The sequence below is a fragment of the Lepus europaeus genome, chromosome 9 (assembly GCF_033115175.1).
Source record: "Lepus europaeus isolate LE1 chromosome 9, mLepTim1.pri, whole genome shotgun sequence".
In the NCBI taxonomy this organism is placed as follows: Eukaryota; Metazoa; Chordata; class Mammalia; order Lagomorpha; family Leporidae; genus Lepus; species Lepus europaeus.
Window position 1 is genome coordinate 117016948 of NC_084835.1, and position 14646 is coordinate 117031593.

The window sequence follows — 14646 nt, forward strand, 5'->3', positions numbered from 1 at the left end:
CTCTGTCCTCGTCTCTCCCTGTCTGTCACTCTGCCTTTCAACAAACTAAGTAAATCTTTAAAAATAAATACAAATAATACTCTAAACATGGGCCAAAATAAATTAGTTAACACATAAGACAGAGAAGAAGGACAAAAGGGAAGGAGGGAGAAGAAGGGAAAACAATGTAAAATAAAATCTCGATCATTAGTACAATAAATTCTTTCCTCTCACATGCCCCTAGGCAGAAATGGGACAAACTGAGATGACCTTGCTCCTAATCAGCAGCAATGCGGGCATCTTTTTTGACCTCCATGCGGCCTCTCCATATTTTCACTTCTGGATGTGGGAAAGAAATCCTTTTTTCTCACTGCAACACAAGGGTGGATTCAGGTTTTCTGTGCCCTAATTTTTACACAGTTCAGGGCTTCATTGCAGCAAAGGAGACAAATCACTAAGAGAATTAGTGGATTCTCTGCTCAGGCAGAGGCCCTGAAAGTCTGCTTTGTCAGCCTGGTGACTGCCCTGAAGGTGAGTGAGGGAAGCAGGGCTCTGATGTGGCAAACAGCGTTAACGAACACCTGCTGCACCCCACACAAGTCAAGGCTGACACAGGACCTTCCAGCCCAGCACAGGCTTGTTCCTGCTGGGGACACCGAGCACCGAGATTCCAACTCCTTGTCACCACCATCAAAAATGTTAACGTAGGGGCAGAAGTTTGGCTCACCGATGAAGACACCATTTGGATGCCTGTACTCCACATCAGATTGCCTGGAATGGAGGTGGCTCCATTTTCAATTCCAGCTTCCTACTAACGCATGCCGTGGGAGGTAGCAGGTGATGGTTCAAGTAGGGGAGTCCCTGCCACCCCCATGGCTCAGCCCTGGCTGTTGCAAGCATTGGCAACATTTCCCTCCAAAGAGGGAAGTACTTGCTTTCTCTCTCTTCTCCCTTTCTCTCTCTTTAATATAAATAAACATATTTTTTTAAAAAGATTTATGTATTTATTTGAAAGTCAGAGTTAACAGAGAGAGGAGAGGCAGAGAGAGAGAGGTCCTCCATCCGCTGGTACACTCCCTAAATGGCCGCAATGGCCCGAGCTGAGCTGCGCTGATCCGAAGCCAGGAGCCAGGAGCTTCTTCTGGGTATCCCACGTGGGTGCAGGGGTCCAAGGACTTGGGCCATCTTCTGCTTTCCCAGGCCATAGCAGAGAGCTAGATCAGAAGTGTAGCAGCCAGGACTTGAACTGGTACCCACATGGGATGCCAGCACTACAGGCAGCAGCTTTACCCACTATGCCACAGTGCCAGCCCCAAACATAAGTTTTAAAAATTCATATAATTGGGTTGATGGAAGTTACATAATTGATATAGGTACACTGGAATAAAACGTGTTTTTCAGATCCTCGTTGAATTTTTTTTTTAATTTTGGAGTGTGGCAGGTTAAAAATGAAAATATTTTTATGTTAATTCTGTGATTGATGGGCTAGTGAGATGAAGAAATGTTAAATACTACAATTTAATAATGGCCAACTTACCTAAATTCAACCATTAAAAATATAATGGAATAACAGAGTTATATTAGAGAATGTACTTTTAAAAATATTTATTTATTTGAAAGTCAGAGTTACACAGAGAGAGAGAGAAGGAGAGGCAGAGTGAGAGAGAGGTCTTCCATTCACTGTTTCACTCCCCAGCTGGCCACAACAGCCGGAGCTGTGCCCATCTGAAGCCAAGAGCCAGGAGCTTCTTCTTGGTCTCCCATGTGGATACAGGGGCCCAAGCAACTGGGCCATCTTCCACCGCTTTCCCAGGCCATAGCAGAGAGCTAGATTGGAATTGGAGCAGCTGGGACTCAAACCGGTGCCCATAAGGGATGCTGGCATTGCAGGTGGCGGCTTCACCCGCTACGCCACAGTGTCAGCCACAGAGAATATATTTAATACAAATAGCTCCCTGCTAATGTGCCTGGGAAAGTAGTAGAGGATGGCCCAAGTACTTGGACCCCCATACCCACTTGGGAGACCCAGAAGAAGCCTCTGGCTCCTGGCTTCAGTCTGGCCCAGGTCCAGCTGTTGTGGCCATCTGGGGAGTGAACCAATGGATAGAAGATCTGTCTCTCCATTTCTCTGTAACTCCAGCTTCAAATAAATAAATCTTTTGAAAAGAAAAAAATACAGAACAACTGAGACCCATCTACAGTGATTAACTTTTGCCAGTTTTTGATATCAGAAGATGTCTGTCACTCACCATCAGTTATGGTCAATTGTATCACAATGGTTTCGTTTTCTCCTGTGCTGGCGTGGAGGCGGCAGCGATACAGCCCTGAGTCCGAGACTGAGGCGTGTGGAATGGTGATGGAACTCCTCCTGCTCCCCTGGCTGCAGTTGGTCAGTATTTGCCTCTGGTACTTTGAGGCATAACTTCTCCCTTGGAGCAAGTTGCATGAAGTCAGGAGGTCTATCTGATGGGGCTGGACCTTCTCCCACGTAACTTGTTGCACTGGCCACTTCATCTGAAGCTGATGGGTGAGTGTGATATTTTTTCCAGATTCTGAGATGATGTGACTATTTGGTGGCACAGCAATCTCAAAACTATCTGAAAAGAAGTAAATGAATAGACTTAGGTGGTTGAATTTTTGGAATGAAGGTGGAAGTTACCCAAAAAGTTCCTCTGTAGTGACTGGTGATATTACTTGCTATAGCTCATCAATCGTAAATGATATCTTTATATCGTATTTTTATAAGAGAAGGGAATTTTTAAAGGCTAGTAGATGACTAGACGAGAGGATACAATTGTTCACACATAGTCCTTTAAGAATTCCTTGGTTAACCATCGAAAGAGAAACATAACCGAAACCCTTGGTGCTTTTCTCACTTGTGATCATAGGAAGAGGTTCAATTTTACAACAAGACTGCTCTGCACTGCTGCATGAGCTGGTGACTCACTCCCTTCGGGTGTCAAATTTGCAGCTAAGATTTTAATGACCATGAAGAAGACGCCAATCATTGTCACTGAATGCATACATAAAGTCATTTTTAGATGTCCAAGATTGTCTTCTGTACAGGTAGGGAAGGGGCCCACATTCAGTGTGAATTCCTGGTACCAATATTCTTCCACCTTCCCACCAGCATTTCTGGAATTACCAGCACGGGGTACTCCATAAATCATCAAATATCTCAATTGATGGTTCCTAGAGTATGTCCTGGGAACCCCAGGAGTGGTCCAATACCTTCCCAGCAATATTAAGATGTTATTGATGCTCTTCACTTTCATCCTCTTGTAAGTTTACAACAGATCTTTCCAAAGGCTTTGATAGCCAATGGGATGTTTGCTTAAAAATTCTCAGGTTTCAAATTCTGCTCCATGTTAATTTCCAATACAGTGAACATCAAAGATAACCTACATAAACAAGTAGGGAAATTTTGGGGACCTCCATACTTTTCAAAAGTTATAAAGGGGTCCTGAGACACACACACACACACACAAATAGGAACCTGATCTGAAAAGTAAACTTCAGGAAATGGTTCTCAAACTTAAGTTATCCCAGAGTGGTACCACACAGATCTGTTTTCTAGTGAATACGTCTTCTGTTGTCTGATAGCTGTGCTGCTCCCACAGAGAGTTGTGACCTACTGTTTAAGGGGAGAGGAGGCTGAGCGTGAGGATGTCACAGAGCTCACAGCACTAGAGGAGGGTGGAAGAGCAGAAGAGAATCTGTCACTTCATCTGTGCCCCCATTGCACTTGGGGCTGGCTTACAACCCAGCGGAGGAAGGGAGGGAGGGACAGCGGAAGACAAAAAAGAGATATCACATTTGAAAGACAGAGATTGAAATTGAAACCAAAATCCAGTACGATTCCCCATCTATGTGTCTACACTATAATCGGGTTTTTTTTCCTCACCAAAGACCAACTTCTTATCTTTGACAAGTGGGTTCATGTGTCAAAATTTGCTGTAAAGAGAGAAACCACTGCCCTGCAGTTTTCTAGTTGGCACACAAACAACTACTGACCACAGTTAACCCCACCTAACAACCACACAGAAGACATTTCATCTCATGGTAATAAGCCAACACAAGAGAGGAAAGAGAGATAATCCACAAGAAAATGAAAAAATAAGAAAAGTAAAATTTTAAAAGAAACAAAGGGGAAATTGAATTTTTAAAAAAAAAAAAAGGAAGACTGGGAATGAAAGATGTGAGAACAGAGCATAAAGAATCTAAGGACAGTCTAAAGAAAAAGCCAAATCAGCCACTGGCTCACTGTGTTGGGAAATCAAAAACACATGAAAGAAATGAAACAAGGGAAAGAAACACATTTTCATGCAAGTTACCCTGGACCCTGGAAATAAGAGGCAGGCGAGAGTTTTAGTGACAGCCCTCAGTGTCCCTGCTCACCACCATTTCCTTTTTCCTGTCCCTCTACAAGTTGCCCTTACACAGGTAAGCTGCCCTGGGTATCTGTTGATGCAGACAGAGTCCCTCTCTTTGGAGTGTCTGCATTTTCACAAACGACGAAACTGTGAGGCAATGGAGAAAATGTGCAGTGATGAACAGCCAGGCTTTGGGGTCACGCATGGAGCTGTCTTGGGAGGAGGATGATGCAGGGAGGTTACAGCTCTGGCTCCAGCCTCACACTAGAATTGAAAGAAGTAGAACCACGGCCCCAGAGGCAGTGGCTTGCAGCAGAGTTTTCCCCCATTAATCTTTTTCTGGCAAACAGAGTAACTGGTTGGCATGAGAAGAAATTCAAAGCTTATAATAAGGTCTGAAGAACTTGCCTTGTCTCAATAATTGCCCATGGCTGCTTGGATCCCCCAATCCTTTTGCACAACACTAAAAACTACCAAGAAAACCCCACATAAAGAAAAGGATCCCTATCATCCTGATGCACTTGGAACCAGAAAGTGAATTAATTTTAAAAAGGGAACAAATGTTACAGTTAATAGGAAAAACTGTGACTCAACTTTAAACCTCCAAATAGAAACTAAAGTAATACAAATTAGTTTAGTCTATACTTATTAATTATTAGAATAAGCATAGAACAGTATGTTGTTTTTACATGTTTTCATTGCAGGATATCCTCCTGAAATACATGACTTTTCTAGAATGACAATAGATCACTTTTGAAAATTATTTCAGGGGACCAGTGCTGTTAGCATAGCAGGTAAAGCCGCAGCCTGTAGCACCACCATCCCATCTGGGCACCGGTTAAAGATCCAGATGCTCCACTTCCGACCAAGCTCTCTGCTATGGCCTAGGAAAGCAGTGGAAGATGGCCCAATTGCTTGGGCCCCTGCACCCACATAGGAGACCTGAAAGAAGCTCCTGGCTACTGGCTTCAGATCGGCTCAGTTCCTGCCATTTCAGCCATTTGGGGAGTGAACTAGCAGATGGAAGACCTCTCTCTCTTTCTGCCTCTCTGTGACTCTATCTTTCAAATAAATAAATAAATATTTAAAAAAATTATTTCAGTGCCTCATTGCCTTTTCCAAACACCAGTTAGTACCCAAGTACCCCGGCATTTCTGGTGCACCTGTGCATCACCATGTACTGCATGCCTGCCTCACATTCCCTGGCTTCCCTGTCTACCTCTACCATCCTCACTGGTAAATGGCACTGCATGAGGTTTGAGAAGCTCTGTAAAATCACCCAGCACCTTCACAAATCCCTTAGTCTCTTTACCACCAGCTTTGTAAGCTCAACCCTTTGTATAAATAGACCTTCTCATGCAACTTGACCCTTAGCATCTAGAATCATGCTTGGCATAAGAAACAGATGTTAATTTTTAAATGAAAAATGAATTTATAATTTCACTTTTCAGTCAATACTCAATAAATTTCCATTTAATCAGAATATTTAAACCCATAATAACTTTAATATTAAAAACAGGTAAAAAATATTTGTCAGAAAAAATGAATTGAAAGTGCTGGGGAACAATCATCAATGTCTGCAAACTTTGCAAAACTGTATTAATGTTTCCAGAAAGTCACTACGCAAGTACTCATCTTGTCCGAACTACCAAACCTGGAGCTGATCAGGCCTCTGCCCCTGACTACTGACCTCCAGAACCACATAAAGTAGAGAAATGTGTTGAACAACACCAGGGTTTTGGCATATGGAAAACTCAAAGGGACAACAACAAACAAAAATGAGAGAGGAGGAGGAAGAGAGGAAGGAGCTTGCAGCATAAAAGAGATTTAAGAGACACATTAACCAATTACAACGTGGAGAACTTGTAAAGAGTTCATAGAACTGGAGACACATGAAGACACGTTTAATAATTTTAAGGAGCCACGGTTGTTTTCCTGAGGATGAAATACATGAATTTACATTTGAGATTATATAACATGACATCTGGAATTTGCTTCCAAATGATCAAGGCAAAGAGGAAATGTGAGACATACAACACAACAAAATGATCCCAACCTTGTAGCTGGTGCAGCTACTTGAGGGACACATGGTGCCTGTTATACCATTCTTTCTCCTTCTGTATATCTCTGAAACTTTCATAATAAAAGATTTTGAAGTATTTGTACAGTAAGATTGCAGAAGCAAGAGAGCTAACCCTGAACTGAAGCTCCTGCTTTTTGAGAGGCTCCACACACTCAATCTCTAATTCTCACAACAGAACAGTCAGGTTGGAATTACTGCTCCTGTGACACAGATGAAAAGAAACAATCTCAAGTAGGCTCTGAAGGCACTATGCTTGCAGGCAGCAAGATCAGAAATGAAACATGCATGGGGCTCTAGAGCCCATGTGTTTTTCAGGCAGAAACACCCCACCTCTACACCCTCCCTTGAATCTTCAACCTCTCCTTCCATATGGACTCTTCTTTTACATGAGAGTAGGGTCTTTTCACCACCCATGAAACCAGACTTTGGACCCTTATAGGGCCATCGGGTCCCAGTCTTTTTCCCTGTTAGTTTAAAGCCCTAGAAAGAGTGGGTTCCTCCCCCAACTCTACCTCCCCCTTCCTCGTGTGTGCCTCAGAACTACCAAGCATCTGCTTCTACTATTCCACCCACACTGCAACTGTCACCCGTGCCCTTGTCCCTGAACACCAGACATTCAGCCCTCCTGGAAACTCCACTCCATGGCTCTGTGACAGCGCATTTCCTGCCCAACTCCTTTTAACCTCCCTTCACTCCCTCCTTTTGGGTTCCTCTTGCACTGCTGGTCTTTTTAATGTGTGTTGTGACCCCAAGACTTCATTGCTCCTCCCTCTCCATGCCCCTCCCTGGATGGTCTTATCTGATCTCACAGGCCAACCATCTGTCTTGTGCAGGTCAGGTACAAAGCAACAGCTCCTGTTCTGTCAGACCCTCTCCTCAAGCTTTCTGAAGTAGGAGAGCACAACTTGTTACTATGATGGTTAAAATAAATGAAAAACTCAACAGCCCAGATTTGCCATAAGCCATCTGCAGGAGCACTTTTATTACCATAGCTGAGAAGTGATGATAGTAGTAGCCACACCATGGATGTGTTCAACTGAGAACTTACAAACAAACAAAAACTCTAAACAATGGCCCACATAAATGCAAAATATTGGCTGCATGATGACTAAGAAAGTGTTGTAGAGTGACCTGAGCTAAAGCTCTGAACAGTAAGCAGGCAAAGGACACAGATACCTGGATTCTCAATTACAAGAGGCCACAAAGTCCAGAAAGATGAAAAATAGCACTTTGGAGGCTCACAGGGCAGTCAGTGCAAGGGATGTACTGAGAGCAGAGGCACAGGCCCAAAAGGCTGAATTTCCCTTGGAATCCTGCCATCACCACACACACACACACACACACAATACTGAAAAAGTAAGTTGTGGTGGGCAGTGGACTGAAGTGTCAGGCAGTTTCGGAGCAGAGACAGGAGCCTTCACCTGGGATGCACCATGCACGCTCCCACCCAGCCTGTGACTCCCTGTGATGTGTTCACTGCAAACAGAGAAGGTGATGAAAGCACCAGATAGCATTTCTCTAAAAATCTGCAGTGCCCCCCATGACCAAGTCCGGCGTATGATCGGTTGAGCTGTGTCTCCAGATTCATATAGTAAAATCCCAAACCCCAGTACCTCAGACTATGATCTGCTTTGGAAATAAGGTTGCTACAGATGTAACTAGTTCAGATGAGGTCATCCTGGTGCACAGTGCACCCTAATCTGATATGACCAGTGTCCTTATGCAACAGGGAAGTTTGGACAGGGACATGAATACTGGGAACACCCTGGGAACATAAAAGCAGAGATCAGGTTATACTCCTGCTGGCCAAGGAGCGCCAAGGAGCCCCCCAGAAACTGCCAGAAGCTGGGGGAAGGCCTGGAACAGACGCTTCCTCACACCCTAGAAGGAACCAGTCCTCCCAACCCCTTGATCTTGCACTTCTAGTCAATGGCTTTCTGTCATTTAAGCCACTTAGTTTCAACAGTGCTGGGATCCTAAGGCAGGGGAGGGCTTGGTCAGGAGGATACTGCCGGCAAGTCTGGACCTCACAGGGACCAAGCAGCAGCAGCAAGGCTATCTGTCAGGAAGATCAGCTGTCTTCGCAACCCTTCTCTCTCATACTGCCATTTTCTGTCCTTCATTTAAAGTGCAGATAACAGGTAAAGGAACCAAACAAGATAAAAAAAAATAAGGTAAAAGACTGCTTGACTGAAAGGCTCAGATAAAGCAGGAAGAAGGAGAGCTACAATCAAGAGATAAAAAGACAACCTGACAAAGCCATCATGAAGGCAGGCTGAACAAGGCCATGTGTTTAAACAAAAAAAAAGGAATCAGAATCAGGCAAGCACGCCTTGCATGGCAAATCGGAGATTTAGCCCAGAAAACACGCATTAAGGAGAGGCTGCCCTGTCTCCAAAATATGATGTCCCTGTCCAAGCACCAAAAGACCAAGCAACTCACAAGGTAGTGCTGGGAGGTTTTCTGATTCAAATCGCAAGGTTCAAAGCCACTGCGGAGATCACCTGTCCCAGCCCCAGATGCCCGGGGCGCCTCCCACCCAGGTACAGGGAGCTCACCATGGCTTGAGATTCTCTGTCTGCAGGGTAACCATGGATCTTCCTCTTGTAACTATGGCCCAGGTCCAAACTGTTAGAAAATAGTCTCCATTGCCGTTGGTTCACCCTCCAATGGCCGCTGCAGCGGCTGGCGCACCGCACTAATCCAAAGCTAGGAGCCAGGTGCTTATCCTATATGTGCTAAACTGATCTTCTGTATATAAAGAGAATTGAAAATGAATCTTGATGTGAATGGAAGGGGAGAGGGAGCGGGAAAGGGGAGGGTTGCGGGTGGGAGAGAAGTTGGGGGGGGGGGGGGAGCCATTGTAATCCATAAGCTGTACTTTGGAAATTTATATTCATTAAATAAATGTTAAAAAAAATAAAGAAAATAGTTTCCAGGCAGGTATTTAGCTAAGGTATGGAGACACTGGTTAAGAAACCCACATGCCACACTGGAGCGTCTGGATCCCACTCCCAGCTCCACACTGGAGCGTCTGGATCCCACTCCCAGCTCCAGTTTCTGACTCCAGCTTCCCATCAATGCAGATCCTAGGAGGCAGTGGTGAACATTCGAGTAATTGGGTTCCTACTACCCTTGTGGGAGACCTAGACTGAGTTCCTATAATGAATGGAAACTCTCTGTGTGTGTGTGTGTCCATCTCTCTGCCTCTCAAATAATCAATAAAATAAAAAAATAAAATAAATTCCCTGGGGCTGGTGCTGTGGCGCAGTGGGTTACGGCCCTGGCCTGCAGTGCCAGCATCCCATATGGGCTGCTCCACTTCCGATCCAGCTCTCTGCTATGGCCTGGGAGGGCAATGGAGGATGGCCCAAGTCCTTGGGCCCCTGCACCCACGTCGGAGACCTGGAAGAAGCTCCAGGCTCCTGGCTTCAGATTGGCGCAGCTCCAGCCATTGCAGCCATCTGGGGAGTGATCCAGCAGAAGGAAGATCTCTCTCTCTGTCTCTGCCTCTCTCTGTAGCTCTTTCAAGTAAATAAATCTAAATAATAAATAAAAATAAACCCCTTGAATGAGTCCTTACTAGGTGGCAGTAATAAATATGTGCAGGTGTTAACCACTTAGGCCCCACAGATCAGTCACCCAGCTGGCAGGTAAATGGCAAAGATACCTTGTCTAGGTAGGAGGCTCATGGGGCCACACCAAAACCATTTCTGCCATCACTTCTCCTCTGTGGAGGGACAACCGTGACACTCTGAGTTTTCCTGCCTACCCTGCAATAGGACTAGTTTTCACTTGGGCAAATAGGCTATAAGGAAACCTCTGCTCTTAAACACCTTATTTTCTGATGCCTTAAATCCTACCATTAAAAATCAATTTCTATACTTGTCCTAGTTGAAATGTACACAGTAATTTCAATCCCTGGTAGGCACCAACACATTAGTGTCAAATTGTCCATTAGATTGTTCTCCAAGTGAAAGGAAAGGAAGCATTTTCCCGCGGACGAGCAGCCCAGAACAGACCTGCTGCAGCAAAGGAGGGAGCAAGGGGCAGCAGCCAGCCTTGCAGAGCTACAGCGGACAGCTGTGGGGCAAAGGCAGAGAAGCAGTGAATGCCTGCAGGTGTGCAGGGGAGCACCTAGGAAGAGGGATTGCAGACAGGAAGTGATGGGCTTTTCCTCCCTCCCTCCCTCCCTTCTTCCCTCCCTTCCTCACTCCTTCCCTCCGGTCCCTGCCTTTCTGACTTCACTCCACTCATGCATCCATTCAGCAGGGTTTACTGAATTTTGACGGAAAGACAAAAGAAGGCACTGTTCTGAGTTAGGGGAGAAATACATAGGCAGGTGATTGTGCTATAAAGATAAGTCCTCTATGAAACGCACAGAGGCTCTGGAAATTCCTCTTAGGGGCCCTGGGAGAATGAGCCATGTTGATGACTGTGCCAAAGGTGTCAAAGGTATTGTTAAAGATTCTCAGACCACAGCCAAAAGAAAATGTGCTTAGGTCCCCAACTTGAGATTCCCGATCAACTATGTACATGCACTGCATGTAGAGCATCTACTCGAATTTCAACTTCTTCCCTCTCCTATGTTTTCTGCCCATGTCTATTTATTTTAGGATCCATTTCACTACACTTCTTTTGTATTTCCAGTGGTTTCCTAGAGAAAAAATAAGTAGCATTTCTGACGTGTAGCATTTGAAAATGGCTGAAAAGCAATTACAATGTTAAAAATGGGAGAAAAAAATGAGAAATCACACACACACACACACACACACCCCACAATGTATTATACACATGTTATATACACGTATATATGTGGAATTACATACTGCAACTTCTATAGAAGGAAAAGATTTAATAAAATCATGAGAGAAAGGTTTTAAATATACCACTCACAAAATAAGGGCTCACCATTTTTACCAACATGATTCCTATCCAATTAATTTTACTCTGAAATATTGGAAAATTTTTCTGCAAACTTCTGCAGGCAAAAGACCTGACATATGAAATAGAAGACATTTCTCTATAAGAAAAGTAAGCTCTCTGGTCTCACTCAGCATTGCATAAATCTCCAGTCAGTAATGGTGATAGCCTTTAAAGAAAAGCAAGCTAAAAATTCACTCTACGGGCTCTCTCCTCAAAATTTGAATTTGAGCCATATCTCACTTAATAAAATACCTGATGCTAACTGGACACAGTCAAGAAACTAGGATTTCTTGAAGGGCTTAGACTTCCAGAAAATATTTGTGCTCTCTGTACAGGATCAAGATAGGTGATGAATGGAAATAACTGAAAGAGAAAAACCTCAGTTTGGGGTCTCTCCACGCAAATATCCTGCAAAACAGGGAAGTTGCAAAGAGGCCAGGCTGGACGTGGACACAGCAAATGCTTCCAGGGTCCATGCAGGCCCTGGGCTCTCGCCCTTCTTAGGCACAGCAGCTACAGATTCCTCTCAGAGCAGCCAGCCCTGCCGCTCTCTGAGGGAGGACTGCCCAGGGCTACTGGCGTCTGCAACCCAGAGTGGCTATTACCCCATGTCCCACGTAGGATGGCCTCGGGATTCTCCGCCAGATTGGGCTGGGGCTCACCTCCCTGGGCTTTGCACCTGGCCCCTTCCCTTTCCCAACACTTCCTAGGTGCCCCATGCTTCTGGGGAGAGCAGTCCAGGCAGTCACGGTTCTGTAACTTACCAAATCGTGATTGGAACCTAGAGTTGGGACTTAGATCTGTGTGTCTAGAGGAGAGGCCCCGTGAGACCTTGGGAACATCTGGATTACAAGCTAGCACCGGTTCAAACCTCTGTCTATGACTCTTTCATGCTGTCTTACCTCTCTCGCTGGACCTGCCCACAGCAATCTTTCGGCCCCCAGTCCTGCAGCTCCGACTTTTTTCCTTTCACACTTTTCTGTAATTGTGTCTAACAAATTACTATACTTGCAAAGTACAAACTGCTGTGTTTTCTATTTTTTGTGGATATATCTTTCTTTTCTCAATTATGCTGAACTCCTTGCAGGCAAAAATAATTCCTGAAGTATTTATTTGTTTCTGCTACTGCTGCATGTTCCAGAAGTTTTCAAGGTATTTATTTTAATCTCGGGGAAACCATTATGTTGTACCTTGTACGTATCTGCTGATCAGTAACTTGCTAGTGCATTTCTTTCATCTGTATAGGTTTATAAGCTGTATCAGAGCAACTCACAGAACAGAAAGAATGGCTTCTAAACCAAACAAAAGGAAATCATGAGACTTAGTTACTAGTTTCCCTATGCTTGCTTGCTTGCTTGCTTGCTTTTTTTTTTTTTTCTTTTTTGACAGGCAGAGTGGACAGTGAGAGACAGAGACAGAGAGAAAGGTCTTCCTTTTCCGTTGGTTCACCCCCCAATGGCCACTGCGGCCAGCACACTGCACTGATCCAAAGCCAGGAGCCAGGTGCTTCTCCTGGTCTCCCATGCAGGTGCAGGGCCCAAGCACTTGGGCCATCCTCCACTGCACTCCCGGGCCACAGCAGAGAGCTGGACTGGAAGAGGAGCAACTGGGACTGAATCCGGCGCCCCGACCGGGACTAGAACCCAGGGTGCCGGTGCCGCAGGCGGAGGATTAGCCAAGTGAGCCGCGGTGCCGGCCTCCCTACACTTTTCAACTGAACTAGGAAATGATCAGCTAAATGAATACACTACTTCTAGCCCTAGTCCCTTGCAAACCACACTGCATACAAAACTATACAGCTGAACGCACATCTGATCTTGCTCCGTGTCTACTTCTACAGGTTTAGAAACTCCCTTCTATGACTTCAGGACATTCTTGAGCAAAAGCCTTCATGATTTCACCTCTGCCCTTGTCTCTGGCCTCATCTCCCACTGGTTTCCCCAGGCTTCTTGACACTGTATTGGTCATCCCTTGCCCTGGAGCCTCTCATCAGTGCCTTTCACCCCCTTCCAAGAAAACTGCCATTCACTCTGCTAAGCATGGTTTTGGTACCACCTACTTTGAAGAAATATTGTTTTACTCATCATGAGATGAGCTGTCTACTCCCTCCTCTATCTTATTCCTGTATCTTCTATGGTATTGTCTTTTATTTGTTGCATTTCTCTTTGCACTGAGAAATTATCAAGTCCTTAACGATAATGTCCCTCCAACGTGTCTAGGCTTAGCACAGTGCCAAGCACATGAAGATGCCCCATAAATTCTGTGGACTAAATGGATGAGAAACCATGTCCAGAAATGACAGTGTGTCGTAAACCAGATCCTGTGTGAGTTCAGGTCTTCATTCCCAGGTTTGCCAGATGGAAACTCACACAGAAGCTGTCCCTGCTGGTGCTGCATCCCCCTGAGCTGCAGCTAGCTCTGCAGTATTTATGGTTTTAATACCATCTCCGCAAAGAGCTCCAGGTGCTTTTCAAACCACAGAAAGATCGGCAATAATTCTCACAACCCTCTGAGGGAGGAGAAGCTGAAATTATTTAGTTCAGTCGATAATGAAGTTAAGTGAAAAATATAACAACACCGATAGTCAAAATAATCAGGCCTTTCCAGAAAAGAGACAGAAAGAACAGACAGCAAGAGAGAAACAAGGAGTTGTCCATGTTTTTATTTTGAATGTGAAAAGAAACTTTATATGTTTATAAAATAAATAGGTATCGCAGTGTAATCAAAGGAAACAGTAATATATTTAGCTTTAAACATTGGAAGAAATGTTCATAAATCAATCCCAGGAAACAATGCCATTGTTAAAAGCATAGTATGCAAATATGGCTATCAATCATTAGTTGAAATGGTGAATATTGAAAACTATCTAAATGTTAACATAGTCAAGGTAGGTAAATCTGAAAAACAAAGTTGGCAGTAAGTCATCATTGAAAATGTTTACAATTAAACATGCAAAAGCAGGGGATGGGGGTCACCACTGTGGCATACTGGGTTAAGACTCCACCTGCAATCCTGGCATCCCATATGGGTGCCTGTTCAAGTCCTGGCTGCTCCACTTTCAACCCAAGTCACTGCCAATGCACCTGAGAAAGAAGCAGAAGACGGCCCAAGTACTTGAGCTCCTGCCACCCACATGGGAGACCCAGATGAAGCTCCTGGCTCCTGTCTTTGGCCTTCCCAGCACCAGCCATTATGGCCATCTGGGGAGTGAACCATCAGATGAAAGACCTCTCTCTCTCTCTCTTTATCCCCCCTCCCCTGCAACTCTACCTTTCAAATTAAATA

At 44.7% G+C, this 14646-nt stretch overlaps 1 protein-coding gene across 1 annotated transcript in view; it reads right to left on the bottom strand.

Annotated features, from left to right (window-relative positions):
• CD226 (CD226 molecule) overlaps window positions 1–14646 on the bottom strand; it is an 87929-nt gene that overhangs the window by 34581 nt on the left and 38702 nt on the right. Inside the window, exon 3 of the mRNA XM_062200309.1 lies at window positions 2229–2576. Within this exon, the coding sequence (XP_062056293.1) occupies window positions 2229–2576 (348 nt within the window). The remainder of the gene's footprint in view (window positions 1–2228; window positions 2577–14646) is intronic.